At 47.7% G+C, this 16,751-nt stretch overlaps 1 protein-coding gene across 1 annotated transcript in view; it reads right to left on the bottom strand.

The window, feature by feature from the left end:
• LOC110504983 (bone morphogenetic protein receptor type-2-like) overlaps positions 1-16,751 on the bottom strand; it is a 146,325-nt gene that overhangs the window by 71,779 nt on the left and 57,795 nt on the right. The window contains exon 2 of the mRNA XM_036975362.1: positions 6,470-6,679. Within this exon, the coding sequence (XP_036831257.1) occupies positions 6,470-6,679 (210 nt within the window). The remainder of the gene's footprint in view (positions 1-6,469; positions 6,680-16,751) is intronic.

Below are 16,751 nucleotides of genomic sequence, written 5' to 3' on the forward strand. Positions count from 1 at the left end.
ATTCTCTCTGAGCCTCTTTACTGTGTCTCCACCATGCTCGATGCTAGGTACAAGGACCACTACTTCTATAACAGGCATTCTCTCTTTACTGTGTCGCCACCATGTTCGATGTTAGGTACAAGGACCACTACTTCTTTAACAGGCATTCTCTCTGAGCCTCTTTACTGTGTCACCACCATGCTCGATGTTAGGTACAAGGACCACTACTTCTTTAACAGGCATTCTCTCTGAGCCTCTTTACTGTGTCTCCACCATGCTCAATGCTAGGTACAAGGACCTCTACTTCTTTAACAGGCATTCTCTCTTTACTGTGTCTCCACCATGCTCGATGCTAGGTACAAGGACCGCTACATCTTTAACAGGCATTCTCTCTGAGCCTCTTTACCGTGTCTCCACCATGCTCGATGCTAGGTACAAGGACCTCTACTTCTTTAACAGGCATTCTCTCTTTAGTGTCTCCACCATGCTCGATGCTAGGTACAAGGACCGCTACTTCTTTAACAGGCATTCTCTCTTTACTGTGTCTCCACCCTGCTCGATGCTAGGTACAAGGACTGCTACTTCTTTAACAGGCATTCTCTCTGAGCCTCTTTACTGTGTCTCCACCATGCTCGATGTTAGGTACAAGGACCGCTACTTCTTTAACAGGCATTCTCTCTTTACTGTGTCTCCACCCTGCTCGATGCTAGGTACAAGGACTGCTACTTCTTTAACAGGCATTCTCTCTTTACTGTGTCACCACCATGCTCGATGTTAGGTACAAGGACCACTACTTCTTTAACAGGCATTCTCTCTGAGCTTCTTTACTGTGTCTCCACCATGCTCAATGCTAGGTGCAAGGACCTCTACTTCTTTAACAGGCATTCTCTCTTTACTGTGTCTCCACCATGCTCGATGCTAGGTACAAGGACCGCTACATCTTTAACAGGCATTCTCTCTGAGCCTCTTTACTGTGTCTCCACCCTGCTCGATGCTAGGTACAAGGACTGCTACTTCTTTAACAGGCATTCTCTCTTTACTGTGTCTCCACCCTGCTCGATGCTAGGTACAAGGACTGCTACTTCTTTAACAGGCATTCTCTCTGAGCCTCTTTACTGTGTCTCCACCATGCTCGATGTTAGGTACAAGGACCGCTACTTCTTTAACAGGCATTCTCTCTTTACTGTGTCTCCACCATGCTCGATGTTAGGTACAAGGACCGCTACTTCTTTAACAGGCATTCTCTCTTTACTGTGTCTCCACCATGCTCGATGTTAGGTACAAGGACCGCTACTTCTTTAACAGGCATTCTCTCTGAGCCTCTTTACTGTGTCTCCACCATGCTCGATGTTAGGTACAAGGACCACTACTTCTTTAACAGGCATTCTCTCTGAGTCTCTTTACTGTGTCTCCACCATGCTCGATGTTAGGTACAAGGACCACTACTTATTTAACAGGCATTCTCTCTGAGCCTCTTTACTGTGTCTCCACCATGCTCGATGTTAGGTACAAGGACCACTACTTCTTTAACAGGCATTCTCTCTTTACTGTGTCTCCACCATGCTCGATGCTAGGTACAAGGACCTCTACTTTAACAGGCATTCTCTCTGAGCCTCTTTACTGTGTCTCCACCATGCTCGATGTTAGGTACAAGGACCGCTACTTCTTTAACAGGCATTCTCTCTGAGCCTCTTTACTGTGTCGCCACCATGTTCAATGTTAGGTACAAGGACCACTACTTCTTTAACAGGCATTCTCTCTTTACTGTGTCTCCACCATGCTCAATGCTAGGTACAAGGACCTCTACTTTAACAGGCATTCTCTCTGAGCCTCTTTACTGTGTCTCCACCATGCTCGATGTTAGGTACAAGGACCACTACTTCTTTAAAAGGCATTCTCTCTTTACTGTGTCTCCACCATGCTCGATGCTAGGTACAAGGACCGCTACATCTTTAACAGGCATTCTCTCTGAGCCTCTTTACTGTGTCTCCACCATGCTCGATGCTAGGTACAAGGACCTCTACTTCTTTAACAGGCATTCTCTCTTTACTGTGTCTCCACCATGCTCGATGCTAGGTACAAGGACCGCTACTTCTTTAACAGGCATTCTCTCTTTACTGTGTCTCCACCCTGCTCGATGCTAGGTACAAGGACTGCTACTTCTTTAACAGGCATTCTCTCTTTACTGTGTCTCCACCCTGCTCGATGCTAGGTACAATGACTGCTACTTCTTTAACAGGCATTCTCTCTGAGCCTCTTTACTGTGTCTCCACCATAGTCAATGTTAGGTACAAGGACCGCTACTTCTTTAACAGGCATTCTCTCTTTACTGTGTCTCCACCATGCTCGATGTTAGGTACAAGGACCGCTACTTCTTTAACAGGCATTCTCTCTGAGCCTCTTTACTGTGTCTCCACCATGCTCGATGTTAGGTACAAGGACCACTACTTATTTAACAGGCATTCTCTCTGAGCCTCTTTACTGTGTCTCCACCATGCTCGATGTTAGGTACAAGGACCACTACTTCTTTAACAGGCATTCTCTCTTTACTGTGTCTCCACCATGCTCGATGCTAGGTACAAGGACCTCTACTTTAACAGGCATTCTCTCTGAGCCTCTTTACTGTGTCTCCACCATGCTCGATGTTAGGTACAAGGACCGCTACTTCTTTAACAGGCATTCTCTCTGAGCCTCTTTACTGTGTCGCCACCATGTTCAATGTTAGGTACAAGGACCACTACTTCTTTAACAGGCATTCTCTCTTTACTGTGTCTCCACCATGCTCAATGCTAGGTACAAGGACCTCTACTTTAACAGGCATTCTCTCTGAGCCTCTTTACTGTGTCTCCACCATGCTCGATGTTAGGTACAAGGACCACTACTTCTTTAAAAGGCATTCTCTCTTTACTGTGTCTCCACCATGCTCGATGCTAGGTACAAGGACCGCTACATCTTTAACAGGCATTCTCTCTGAGCCTCTTTACTGTGTCTCCACCATGCTCGATGCTAGGTACAAGGACCTCTACTTCTTTAACAGGCATTCTCTCTTTACTGTGTCTCCACCCTGCTCGATGCTAGGTACAAGGACTGCTACTTCTTTAACAGGCATTCTCTCTTTACTGTGTCTCCACCCTGCTCGATGCTAGGTACAATGACTGCTACTTCTTTAACAGGCATTCTCTCTGAGCCTCTTTACTGTGTCTCCACCATAGTCGATGTTAGGTACAAGGACCGCTACTTCTTTAACAGGCATTCTCTCTTTACTGTGTCTCCACCATGCTCGATGTTAGGTACAAGGACCGCTACTTCTTTAACAGGCATTCTCTCTGAGCCTCTTTACTGTGTCTCCACCATGCTCGATGTTAGGTACAAGGACCACTACTTCTTTAACAGGCATTCTCTCTTTACTGTGTCTCCACCATGCTCGATGCTAGGTACAAGGACCTCTACTTTAACAGGCATTCTCTCTGAGCCTCTTTACTGTGTCTCCACCATGCTCGATGTTAGGTACAAGGACCGCTACTTCTTTAACAGGCATTCTCTCTGAGCCTCTTTACTGTGTCGCCACCATGTTCAATGTTAGGTACAAGGACCACTACTTCTTTAACAGGCATTCTCTCTTTACTGTGTCTCCACCATGCTCGATGCTAGGTACAAGGACCTCTACTTTAACAGGCATTCTCTCTGAGCCTCTTTACTGTGTCTCCACCATGCTCGATGTTAGGTACAAGGACCGCTACTTCTTTAACAGGCATTCTCTCTGAGCCTCTTTACTGTGTCTCCACCATGCTCAATGCTAGGTACAAGGACTGCTACTTCTTTAACAGGCATTCTCTCTTTACTGTGTCTCCACCATGCTCGATGCTAGGTACAAGGACCGCTACTTCTTTAACAGGCATTCTCTCTTTACTGTGTCGCCACCATGTTCGATGTTAGGTACAAGGATCACTACTTCTTTAACAGGCATTCTCTCTGAGCCTCTTTACTGTGTCTCCACCATGCTCGATGTTAGGTACAAGGACCACTACTTATTTAACAGGCATTCTCTCTGAGCCTCTTTACTGTGCCTCCACCATGCTCCATGCTAGGTACAAGGACCGCTACATCTTTAACAGGCATTCTCTCTTTACTGTGTCTCCACCATGCTGGATGCTAGGTACAAGCACCGGTACCTCGATGCAGACTAGAAACAGGGTTTACATGAAATGTTACACACAGCTGGACAAGAAGGAAACGGACACAGTGACAGGGAGCACGGAGGAAGAGAGGACACGGACAGACATGACTGGACAAGATGGAAACGGACACAGTGACAGTGCGCACCGAGGAAGAGAGGACACGGACAGACATGACTGGACAAGATGGAAACGGACACAGTGACATTGGGCACCGAGGAAGAGAGGACACGGACAGACAGAGCTGGACAAGATGGAAACGGACACAGTGACAGTGGGCACCGAGGAAGAGAGGACACGGACAGACAGAGCTGGACAAGATGGAAACGGACACAGTGACAGTGGAAGAGAGGACACGGACAGACAGAGCTGGACAAGATGGAAACGGACACAGTGACAGTGGAAGAGAGGACACGGACAGACAGAGCTGGACAAGATGGAAACGGACACAGTGACAGTGGAAGAGAGGACACGGACAGACATGACTGGACAAGATGGAAACGGACACAGTGACAGTGCAGAGGAAGAGAGGACACGGACAGACAGAGCTGGATAAGATGGAAACGGACACAGTGACAGTGCAGAGGAAGAGAGGACACGGACAGACATGGCTGGACAAGATGGAAACGGACACAGTGAGCACCGAGGAAGAGAGGACACGGACAGACAGAGCTGGACAAGATGGAAACGGACACAGTGACAGTGAGCACCGAGGAAGAGAGGACACGGACAGACAGAGCTGGACAAGATGGAAACGGACACAGTGACAGTGCAGAGGAAGAGAGGACACGGACAGACAGAGCTGGACAAGATGGAAACGGACACAGTGACAGTGCAGAGGAAGAGAGGACACGGACAGACATGGCTGGACAAGATGGAAACGGACACAGTGAGCACCGAGGAAGAGAGGACACGGACAGACAGAGCTGGACAAGATGGAAACGGACACAGTGACAGTGAGCACCGAGGAAGAGAGGACACGGACAGACATGACTGGACAAGATGGAAACGGACACAGTGACAGTGGAAGAGAGGACACGGACAGACAGAGCTGGACAAGATGGAAACGGACACAGTGAGCACCGAGGAAGAGAGGACACGGACAGACAGAGCTGGACAAGATGGAAACGGACACAGTGACAGTGAGCACCAAGGAAGAGAGGACACGGACAGATTTCACTGCTTGGCATGTATGATGAAATCCTGGTTGAGAATGAAACGAGAAATGAACAACGAAACAGGAAGTGAAATAAATAGGTTTTGATGATGTTTTACAGGTAATGGGGATAAACGTAAATGCCAACAAAATAACTTTTTGGTCAGTGTGTGTTTAACTATTTAACTGTACTAGAATGCTTAAACGGCCGCACATTTTTTTTAAATATTGGTTATCGGTATCGGGTTTTTTGTCAAGGAAAATATTGGATATCGGTATCGGCCAAAAATGTCATATCGGTGTATCACTATTGTAAATACAACCCATATTTATGTTTATTTATTTCATACTTCAACTATTTGAACATTGTTACAACACTGTACATAGCCAATAATCTAAAATGTAAAATCTCTATATTATTTTAAGTTTTGTGAGTGGGCCTGCCGAGTGGTGCAGTGGTCTAAGGCACTGCATCGCAGAGCTAGAGGCGTCACTACAGACCCAGGTTTGATCCCAGGCTGTGTCACAACCGGCCGTGATCAGGAGTCACATAGGGTGGGGCACAATTGGCCAAGTGTCGTCTGGGTTCGGGCATGGTTTGGCCGGGGGGGCTTTAGTTGGCTCATCGTGCTCTAGCGACTCCTTGTGGCGGGCCGGGTGCCTGCAGGCTGACCTCGGTCGTCAGTTGAACAGTGTTTCCTTTGACACATTGGTGCAGCTGGCTTCCGGGTTAAGCTGGCGGGTGTTAAGAAGAGCGGTTTGGCGGTTCATGTTTCGGAGGACGCATGACTCAACCTTCGCCTCTCCCAAGCCCGTTGGGGAGTTGCAGCGATGAGACAAGATCAAAATTGGGGAGAAAAAGGGGGTAAAATACACCAAAATATTATGTGTGTGTGAGAGAATGAGAGAAACAAAAGGAGAAAGAGAAAAACAGAGAGGGAGAGAGAGAAACAGAGAGAGAGAGAAACAGAGAGAGACAGAGAGAGAGAGAAACAGAGAGAGACAGAGAGAGAGACAGAGAGAGAAACAGAGAGAGAGAAAAACAGAGAGAGAAAGAGAAAAACAGAGAGAGAAAGAGAGAGAGCGAGCGAGCGAGATCAGGACAGAGGGAGAAACAGTTTTACATGAACACCAGGTCCGTCTATGTGTGTAGACGTACCCTGTTTGACCAGGTGTATCTCTCCGTCTCTAGTCTTCTCCCACAGTCCATAACATCGAGAGCCCTTACTGCAGCGTATAGTAGTATTCTCTCTGGTCATAGGCCAGTCTCTTCCTCCTCCTCCTGCTGCTCCCCCGGCTCCCACACGCTGCTCCTCATACTGCTGCTGCTGGTCGTTGAACGCACACTCACGCTCCTCACTCTGTGCACCTAGGGACAGAGAGAGAGAGGGAGAGAGGGGGAAAGGGAGGATGAGAGAGGGGGGAGGGAGCGAGTGGGGGAGGGGGACAGGGAGAAGAGGGAGGGAGGGAGGGAGGGAGGGAGGGAGGGAGGGAGGGAGGGAGGGAGGGAGGGAGGGAGGGAGGGAGGGAGGGAGGGAGGGAGGGACAGGAAATAGCGGGATAGAGGGGAAGGGAGAGATATAGAAAAGTTAGTGAAAATAATCTGAGACAGAAAAGCTAACGGATGGAGCTGGAACATCTCTCTGTTATCTCAGCATCTCAGTGATTATTATATTATTATGATACAGGTCACAGCATAAGGGGTCTTCAACCTTGTCTTGCCCAATCATACGTTAGCAAAAACAATGTCTTATCATGAATGTGATCATGTGAAGGTGATTGGGGATAACTAATAAACATGGTAAAGGTGTACAGATCTTCTTGGGTTTTAAATATACTGAACAAAAAGATAAACGCAACACGAAACACATTTTCAGATTTTACTGAGTCACAGTTCCCTTAAGGAAATCAGTCAATTTAAATACATTCATTAGGACCTAATCTATGGATGTCACATGACTGGAAATACATCTGTTGGTCACAGATACCTTAATAAAAAAATAAAATGAAGTAAATTAAGAACATTTAAAATCAACGATAAAATAACAGTATTGAGGCTATATACAGGGTGTTACGGTACAGAGTCAATGTGGAGGCTATATACAGGGTGTTACGGTACAGAGTCAATGTGGAGGCTATATACAGGGTGTTACGGTACAGAGTCAATGTGGAGGCTATATACAGGGTGTTAAGGTACAGAGTCAATGTGGAGACTATATACAGGGTATTACGGTACAGAGTCAATGTGGAGGCTATATACAGGGTGTTACGGTACAGAGTCAATGTGGAGGCTATATACAGGGTGTTACGGTACAGAGTCAATGTGGAGGCTATATACAGGGTGTTACGGTACAGAGTCAATGTGGAGGCTATATACAGGAGGTACCGGTACAGAGTCAATGTGGAGGCTATATACATGGTGTTACGGTACAGAGTCAATGTGGAGGCTATATACAGGGTGTTACGGTACAGAGTCAATGTGGAGGCTATATACAGGGTGTTACGGTACAGAGTCAATGTGGAGGCTATATACAGGGGTTACCGGTACAGAGTCAATGTGGAGGCTATATACAGGGTGTTACGGTACAGAGTCAATGTGGAGGCTATATACAGGGTGTTACGGTACAGAGTCAATGTGGAGGCTATATACAGGGTATTACGGTACAGAGTCAATGTGGAGGCTATATACAGGGTGTACCAGTACAGAGTCAATGTGGAGGCTATATACAGGGTGTTACGGTACAGAGTCAATGTGGAGGCTATATACAGGGTGTACCAGTACAGAGTCAATGTGGAGGCTATATACAGGGTGTTACGGTACAGAGTCAATGTGGAGGCTATATACAGGGTGTACCAGTACAGAGTCAATGTGGAGGCTATATACAGGGTGTTACGGTACAGAGTCAATGTGGAGGCTATATACAGGGTGTACCAGTACAGAGTCAATGTGAAGGCTATATACAGGGTGTTACGGTACAGAGTCAATGTGGAGGCTATATACAGGGGTTACCGGTACAGAGTCAATGTGGAGGCTATATACAGGGTGTTACGGTACAGAGTCAATGTGGAGGCTATATACAGGGTGTTACGGTACAGAGTCAATGTGGAGGCTATATACAGGGTGTACCAGTACAGAGTCAATGTGGAGGCTATATACAGGGTGTTACGGTACAGAGTCAATGTGGAGGCTATATACAGGGTGTTACGGTACAGAGTCAATGTGGAGACTATATACAGGGTGTACCAGTACAGAGTCAATGTGGAGGCTATATACAGGGTGTTACGGTACAGAGTCAATGTGGAGGCTATATACAGGGTGTTACGGTACAGAGTCAATGTGGAGGCTATATACAGGGGGTACCGGTACAGAGTCAGTGGGGAGGCTATATACAGGGTGTTACGGTACAGAGTCAATGTGGAGCCTATATACAGGGGGTACCGGTACAGAGTCAATGTGGAGGCTATATACAGGGTGTACCGGTACAGAGTCAATGTGGAGGCTATATACAGGGTATTACGGTACAGAGTCAATGTGGAGGCTATATACAGGGTATTACGGTACAGAGTCAATGTGGAGGCTATATACAGGGTATTACGGTACAGAGTCAATGTGGAGGCTATATACAGGGGGTACCGGTACAGAGTCAATGTGGAGGCTATATACAGGGGTTACCGGTACAGAGTCAATGTGGAGGCTATATACAGGGTGTACCAGTACAGAGTCAATGTGGAGGCTATATACAGGGTGTACCGGTACAGAGTCAATGTGGAGGCTATATACAGGGTATTACGGTACAGAGTCAATGTGGAGGCTATATACAGGGTATTACGGTACAGAGTCAATGTGGAGGCTATATACAGGGGGTACCGGTACAGAGTCAATGTGGAGGCTATATACAGGGTGTACCAGTACAGAGTCAATGTGGAGGCTATATACAGGGGTTACCGGTACAGAGTCAATGTGGAGGCTATATACAGGGGGTACCAGTACAGAGTCAATGTGGAGGCTATATACAGGGGGTACCGGTACAGAGTCAATGTGGAGGCTATATACAGGGTATTACGGTACAGAGTCAATGTGGAGGCTATATACAGGGTGTACCGGTACAGAGTCAATGTGGAGGCTATATACAGGGGGTACCAGTACAGAGTCAATGTGGAGGCTATATACAGGGGGTACCGGTACAGAGTCAATGTGGAGGCTATATACAGGGGGTACCGGTACAGAGTCAATGTGGAGGCTATATACAGGGGGTACCGGTACAGAGTCAATGTGGAGGCTATATACAGGGGTTACCGGTACAGAGTCAATGTGGAGGCTATATACAGGGTGTACCAGTACAGAGTCAATGTGGAGGCTATATACAGGGGTTACCGGTACAGAGTCAATGTGGAGGCTATATACAGGGGGTACCGGTACAGAGTCAATGTGGAGGCTATATACAGGGGGTACCAGTACAGAGTCAATGTGGAGGCTATATACAGGGGGTACCGGTACAGAGTCAATGTGGAGGCTATATACAGGGTATTACGGTACAGAGTCAATGTGGAGGCTATATACAGGGTGTACCGGTACAGAGTCAATGTGGAGGCTATATACAGGGGGTACCGGTACAGAGTCAATGTGGAGGCTATATACAGGGGGTACCGGTACAGAGTCAATGTGGAGGCTATATACAGGGGGTACCGGTACAGAGTCAATGTGGAGGCTATATACAGGGGGTAACGGTACAGAGTCAATGTGGAGGCTATATACAGGGGGTACCGGTACAGAGTCAATGTGGAGGCTATATACATGGGGTACCGGTACAGAGTCAATGTGGAGGCTATATACAGGGGGTACCGGTACAGAATCAATGTGGAGGCTATATACAGGGGGTACCGGTACAGAGTCAATGTGGAGGCTATATACAGGGGGTACCGGTACAGAGTCAATGTGGAGGCTATATACAGGGTGTACCAGTACAGAGTCAATGTGGAGGCTATATACAGGGGTTACCGGTACAGAGTCAATGTGGAGGCTATATACAGGGGGTACCGGTACAGAGTCAATGTGGAGGCTATATACAGGGGGTACCAGTACAGAGTCAATGTGGAGGCTATATACAGGGGGTACCGGTACAGAGTCAATGTGGAGGCTATATACAGGGTATTACGGTACAGAGTCAATGTGGAGGCTATATACAGGGTGTACCGGTACAGAGTCAATGTGGAGGCTATATACAGGGGGTACCGGTACAGAGTCAATGTGGAGGCTATATACAGGGGGTACCGGTACAGAGTCAATGTGGAGGCTATATACAGGGGGTACCGGTACAGAGTCAATGTGGAGGCTATATACAGGGGGTAACGGTACAGAGTCAATGTGGAGGCTATATACAGGGGGTACCGGTACAGAGTCAATGTGGAGGCTATATACAGGGGGTACCGGTACAGAGTCAATGTGGAGGCTATATACAGGGGGTACCGGTACAGAGTCAATGTGGAGGCTATATACAGGGGGTAACGGTACAGAGTCAATGTGGAGGCTATATACAGGGGGTACCGGTACAGAGTCAATGTGGAGGCTATATACAGGGGGTACCGGTACAGAGTCAATGTGGAGGCTATATACAGGGGGTACCGGTACAGAATCAATGTGGAGGCTATATACAGGGGGTACCGGTACAGAGTCAATGTGGAGGCTATATACAGGGTATTACGGTACAGAGTCAATGTGGAGGCTATATACAGGGTGTACCGGTACAGAGTCAATGTGGAGGCTATATACAGGGGGTACCGGTACAGAATCAATGTGGAGGCTATATACAGGGGGTACCGGTACAGAGTCAATGTGGAGGCTATATACAGGGTGTTACGGTACAGAGTCAATGTGGAGGCTATATACAGGGTGTTACGGTACAGAGTCAATGTGGAGGCTATATACAGGGTTTTACGGTACAGAGTCAATCTGGAGGCTATATACAGGGTGTTACGGTACAGAGTCAATCTGGAGGCTATATACAGGGTGTTACGGTACAGAGTCAATGTGGAGGCTATATACAGGGGGTACCAGTACAGAGTCAATGTGGAGGCTATATACAGGGGGTACCAGTACAGAGTCAATGTGGAGGCTATATACAGGGAGTACTGGTACAGAGTCAATGTGGAGGCTATATACAGGGTGTACCGGTACAGAGTCAATGTGGAGGCTATATACAGGGGGTACCAGTACAGAGTCAATGTGGAGGCTATATACAGGGGGTACCGGTACAGAGTCAATGTGGAGGCTATATACAGGGTATTACGGTACAGAGTCAATGTGGAGGCTATATACAGGGTGTACCGGTACAGAGTCAATGTGGAGGCTATATACAGGGGGTACCAGTACAGAGTCAATGTGGAGGCTATATACAGGGGGTACCGGTACAGAGTCAATGTGGAGGCTATATACAGGGGGTACCGGTACAGAGTCAATGTGGAGGCTATATACAGGGGGTACCAGTACAGAGTCAATGTGGAGGCTATATACAGGGGTTACCGGTACAGAGTCAATGTGGAGGCTATATACAGGGTGTACCAGTACAGAGTCAATGTGGAGGCTATATACAGGGGATACCGGTACAGAGTCAATGTGGAGGCTATATACAGGGGGTACCGGTACAGAGTCAATGTGGAGGCTATATACAGGGGGTACCAGTACAGAGTCAATGTGGAGGCTATATACAGGGGGTACCGGTACAGAGTCAATGTGGAGGCTATATACAGGGTATTACGGTACAGAGTCAATGTGGAGGCTATATACAGGGTGTACCGGTACAGAGTCAATGTGGAGGCTATATACAGGGGGTACCGGTACAGAGTCAATGTGGAGGCTATATACAGGGGGTACCGGTACAGAGTCAATGTGGAGGCTATATACAGGGGGTACCGGTACAGAGTCAATGTGGAGGCTATATACAGGGGGTACCGGTACAGAATCAATGTGGAGGCTATATACAGGGGGTACCGGTACAGAGTCAATGTGGAGGCTATATACAGGGTATTACGGTACAGAGTCAATGTGGAGGCTATATACAGGGTGTACCGGTACAGAGTCAATGTGGAGGCTATATACAGGGGGTACCGGTACAGAGTCAATGTGGAGGCTATATACAGGGGGTACCGGTACAGAGTCAATGTGGAGGCTATATACAGGGTGTTACGGTACAGAGTCAATGTGGAGGCTATATACAGGGTGTTACGGTACAGAGTCAATGTGGAGGCTATATACAGGGTGTTACGGTACAGAGTCAATCTGGAGGCTATATACAGGGTGTTACGGTACAGAGTCAATCTGGAGGCTATATACAGGGTGTTACGGTACAGAGTCAATGTGGAGGCTATATACAGGGGGTACCAGTACAGAGTCAATGTGGAGGCTATATACAGGGGGGTACTGGTACAGAGTCAATGTGGAGGCTATATACAGGGGGTACCGGTACAGAGTCAATGTGGAGGCTATATACAGGGTGTTACGGTACAGAGTCAATCTGGAGGCTATATACAGGGTGTTACGGTACAGAGTCAATCTGGAGGCTATATACAGGGTGTTACGGTACAGAGTCAATGTGGAGGCTATATACAGGGGGTACCAGTACAGAGTCAATGTGGAGGCTATATACAGGGGGTACCAGTACAGAGTCAATGTGGAGGCTATATACAGGGAGTACTGGTACAGAGTCAATGTGGAGGCTATATACAGGGTGTTACGGTACAGAGTCAATCTGGAGGCTATATACAGGGTGTTACGGTACAGAGTCAATCTGGAGGCTATATACAGGGAGTTACGGTACAGAGTCAATGTGGAGGCTATATACAGGGGGTACCAGTACAGAGTCAATGTGGAGGCTATATACAGGGGGTACCAGTACAGAGTCAATGTGGAGGCTATATACAGGGGGTACCGGTACAGAGTCAATGTGGAGGCTATATACAGGGTGTTACGGTACAGAGTCAATCTGGAGGCTATATACAGGGTGTTACGGTACAGAGTCAATCTGGAGGCTATATACAGGGAGTTACGGTACAGAGTCAATGTGGAGGCTATATACAGGGGGTACCAGTACAGAGTCAATGTGGAGGCTATATACAGGGGGTACCAGTACAGAGTCAATGTGGAGGCTATATACAGGGAGTACTGGTACAGAGTCAATGTGGAGGCTATATACAGGGGTTACCGGTACAGAGTCAATGTGGAGGCTATATACAGGGGGGTACTGGTACAGAGTCAATGTGGAGGCTATATACAGGGGGTACCGGTACAGAGTCAATGTGGAGGCTATATACAGGGTGTACCAGTACAGAGTCAATGTGGAGGCTATATACAGGGTGTACCAGTACAGAGTCAATGTGGAGGCTATATACAGGGAGTACCGGTACAGAGTCAATGTGGAGGCTATATACAGGGAGTACCGGTACAGAGTCAATGTGGAGGCTATATACAGGGGGGTACTGGTACAGAGTCAATGTGGAGGCTATATACAGGTGGTACCGGTACAGAGTCAATGTGGAGGCTATATACAGGGGGTACCGGTACAGAGTCAATGTGGAGGCTATATACAGGGGGTACCGGTACAGAGTCAGTGTGGAGGCTATATACAGGGTGTTACGGTACAGAGTCAATGTGGAGCCTATATACAGGGGGTACCGGTACAGAGTCAATGTGGAGGCTATATACAGGGGTTACCGGTACAGAGTCAATGTGGAGGCTATATACAGGGTGTACCAGTACAGAGTCAATGTGGAGGCTATATACAGGGTGTACCGGTACAGAGTCAATGTGGAGGCTATATACAGGGTATTACGGTACAGAGTCAATGTGGAGGCTATATACAGGGTATTACGGTACAGAGTCAATGTGGAGGCTATATACAGGGTATTACGGTACAGAGTCAATGTGGAGGCTATATACAGGGGGTACCGGTACAGAGTCAATGTGGAGGCTATATACAGGGGTTACCGGTACAGAGTCAATGTGGAGGCTATATACAGGGGGTACCGGTACAGAGTCAATGTGGAGGCTATATACAGGGTGTTACGGTACAGAGTCAATGTGGAGGCTATATACAGGGTGTTACGGTACAGAGTCAATGTGGAGGCTATATACAGGGTGTTACGGTACAGAGTCAATCTGGAGGCTATATACAGGATGTTACGGTACAGAGTCAATCTGGAGGCTATATACAGGGTGTTACGGTACAGAGTCAATGTGGAGGCTATATACAGGGGGTACCAGTACAGAGTCAATGTGGAGGCTATATACAGGGGGGTACTGGTACAGAGTCAATGTGGAGGCTATATACAGGGGTTACCGGTACAGAGTCAATGTGGAGGCTATATACAGGGGGGTACTGGTACAGAGTCAATGTGGAGGCTATATACAGGGGGTACCGGTACAGAGTCAATGTGGAGGCTATATACAGGGTGTACCAGTACAGAGTCAATGTGGAGGCTATATACAGGGTGTACCAGTACAGAGTCAATGTGGAGGCTATATACAGGGAGTACCGGTACAGAGTCAATGTGGAGGCTATATACAGGGAGTACCGGTACAGAGTCAATGTGGAGGCTATATACAGGGGGGTACTGGTACAGAGTCAATGTGGAGGCTATATACAGGTGGTACCGGTACAGAGTCAATGTGGAGGCTATATACAGGGGGTACCGGTACAGAGTCAATGTGGAGGCTATATACAGGGGGTACCGGTACAGAGTCAGTGTGGAGGCTATATACAGGGTGTTACGGTACAGAGTCAATGTGGAGCCTATATACAGGGGGTACCGGTACAGAGTCAATGTGGAGGCTATATACAGGGGTTACCGGTACAGAGTCAATGTGGAGGCTATATACAGGGTGTACCAGTACAGAGTCAATGTGGAGGCTATATACAGGGTGTACCGGTACAGAGTCAATGTGGAGGCTATATACAGGGTATTACGGTACAGAGTCAATGTGGAGGCTATATACAGGGTATTACGGTACAGAGTCAATGTGGAGGCTATATACAGGGTATTACGGTACAGAGTCAATGTGGAGGCTATATACAGGGGGTACCGGTACAGAGTCAATGTGGAGGCTATATACAGGGGTTACCGGTACAGAGTCAATGTGGAGGCTATATACAGGGTGTACCAGTACAGAGTCAATGTGGAGGCTATATACAGGGTGTACCGGTACAGAGTCAATGTGGAGGCTATATACAGGGTATTACGGTACAGAGTCAATGTGGAGGCTATATACAGGGTATTACGGTACAGAGTCAATGTGGAGGCTATATACAGGGGGTACCGGTACAGAGTCAATGTGGAGGCTATATACAGGGTGTACCAGTACAGAGTCAATGTGGAGGCTATATACAGGGGTTACCGGTACAGAGTCAATGTGGAGGCTATATACAGGGTGTACCAGTACAGAGTCAATGTGGAGGCTATATACAGGGGTTACCGGTACAGAGTCAATGTGGAGGCTATATACAGGGGGTACCGGTACAGAGTCAATGTGGAGGCTATATACAGGGGGTACCAGTACAGAGTCAATGTGGAGGCTATATACAGGGGGTACCGGTACAGAGTCAATGTGGAGGCTATATACAGGGTATTACGGTACAGAGTCAATGTGGAGGCTATATACAGGGTGTACCGGTACAGAGTCAATGTGGAGGCTATATACAGGGGGTACCAGTACAGAGTCAATGTGGAGGCTATATACAGGGGGTACCGGTACAGAGTCAATGTGGAGGCTATATACAGGGGGTACCAGTACAGAGTCAATGTGGAGGCTATATACAGGGGGTACCGGTACAGAGTCAATGTGGAGGCTATATACAGGGTATTACGGTACAGAGTCAATGTGGAGGCTATATACAGGGTGTACCGGTACAGAGTCAATGTGGAGGCTATATACAGGGGGTACCGGTACAGAGTCAATGTGGAGGCTATATACAGGGGGTACCGGTACAGAGTCAATGTGGAGGCTATATACAGGGGGTACCGGTACAGAGTCAATGTGGAGGCTATATACAGGGGGTAACGGTACAGAGTCAATGTGGAGGCTATATACAGGGGGTACCGGTACAGAGTCAATGTGGAGGCTATATACAGGGGGTACCGGTACAGAGTCAATGTGGAGGCTATATACAGGGGGTACCGGTACAGAATCAATGTGGAGGCTATATACAGGGGGTACCGGTACAGAGTCAATGTGGAGGCTATATACAGGGTATTACGGTACAGAGTCAATGTGGAGGCTATATACAGGGTGTACCGGTACAGAGTCAATGTGGAGGCTATATACAGGGGGTACCGGTACAGAGTCAATGTGGAGGCTATATACAGGGGGTACCGGTACAGAGTCAATGTGGAGGCTATATACAGGGTGTTACGGTACAGAGTCAATGTGGAGGCTATATACAGGGTGTTAT

This window comes from Oncorhynchus mykiss, chromosome 3 (assembly GCF_013265735.2).
Source record: "Oncorhynchus mykiss isolate Arlee chromosome 3, USDA_OmykA_1.1, whole genome shotgun sequence".
Taxonomy (NCBI): domain Eukaryota; kingdom Metazoa; phylum Chordata; class Actinopteri; order Salmoniformes; family Salmonidae; genus Oncorhynchus; species Oncorhynchus mykiss.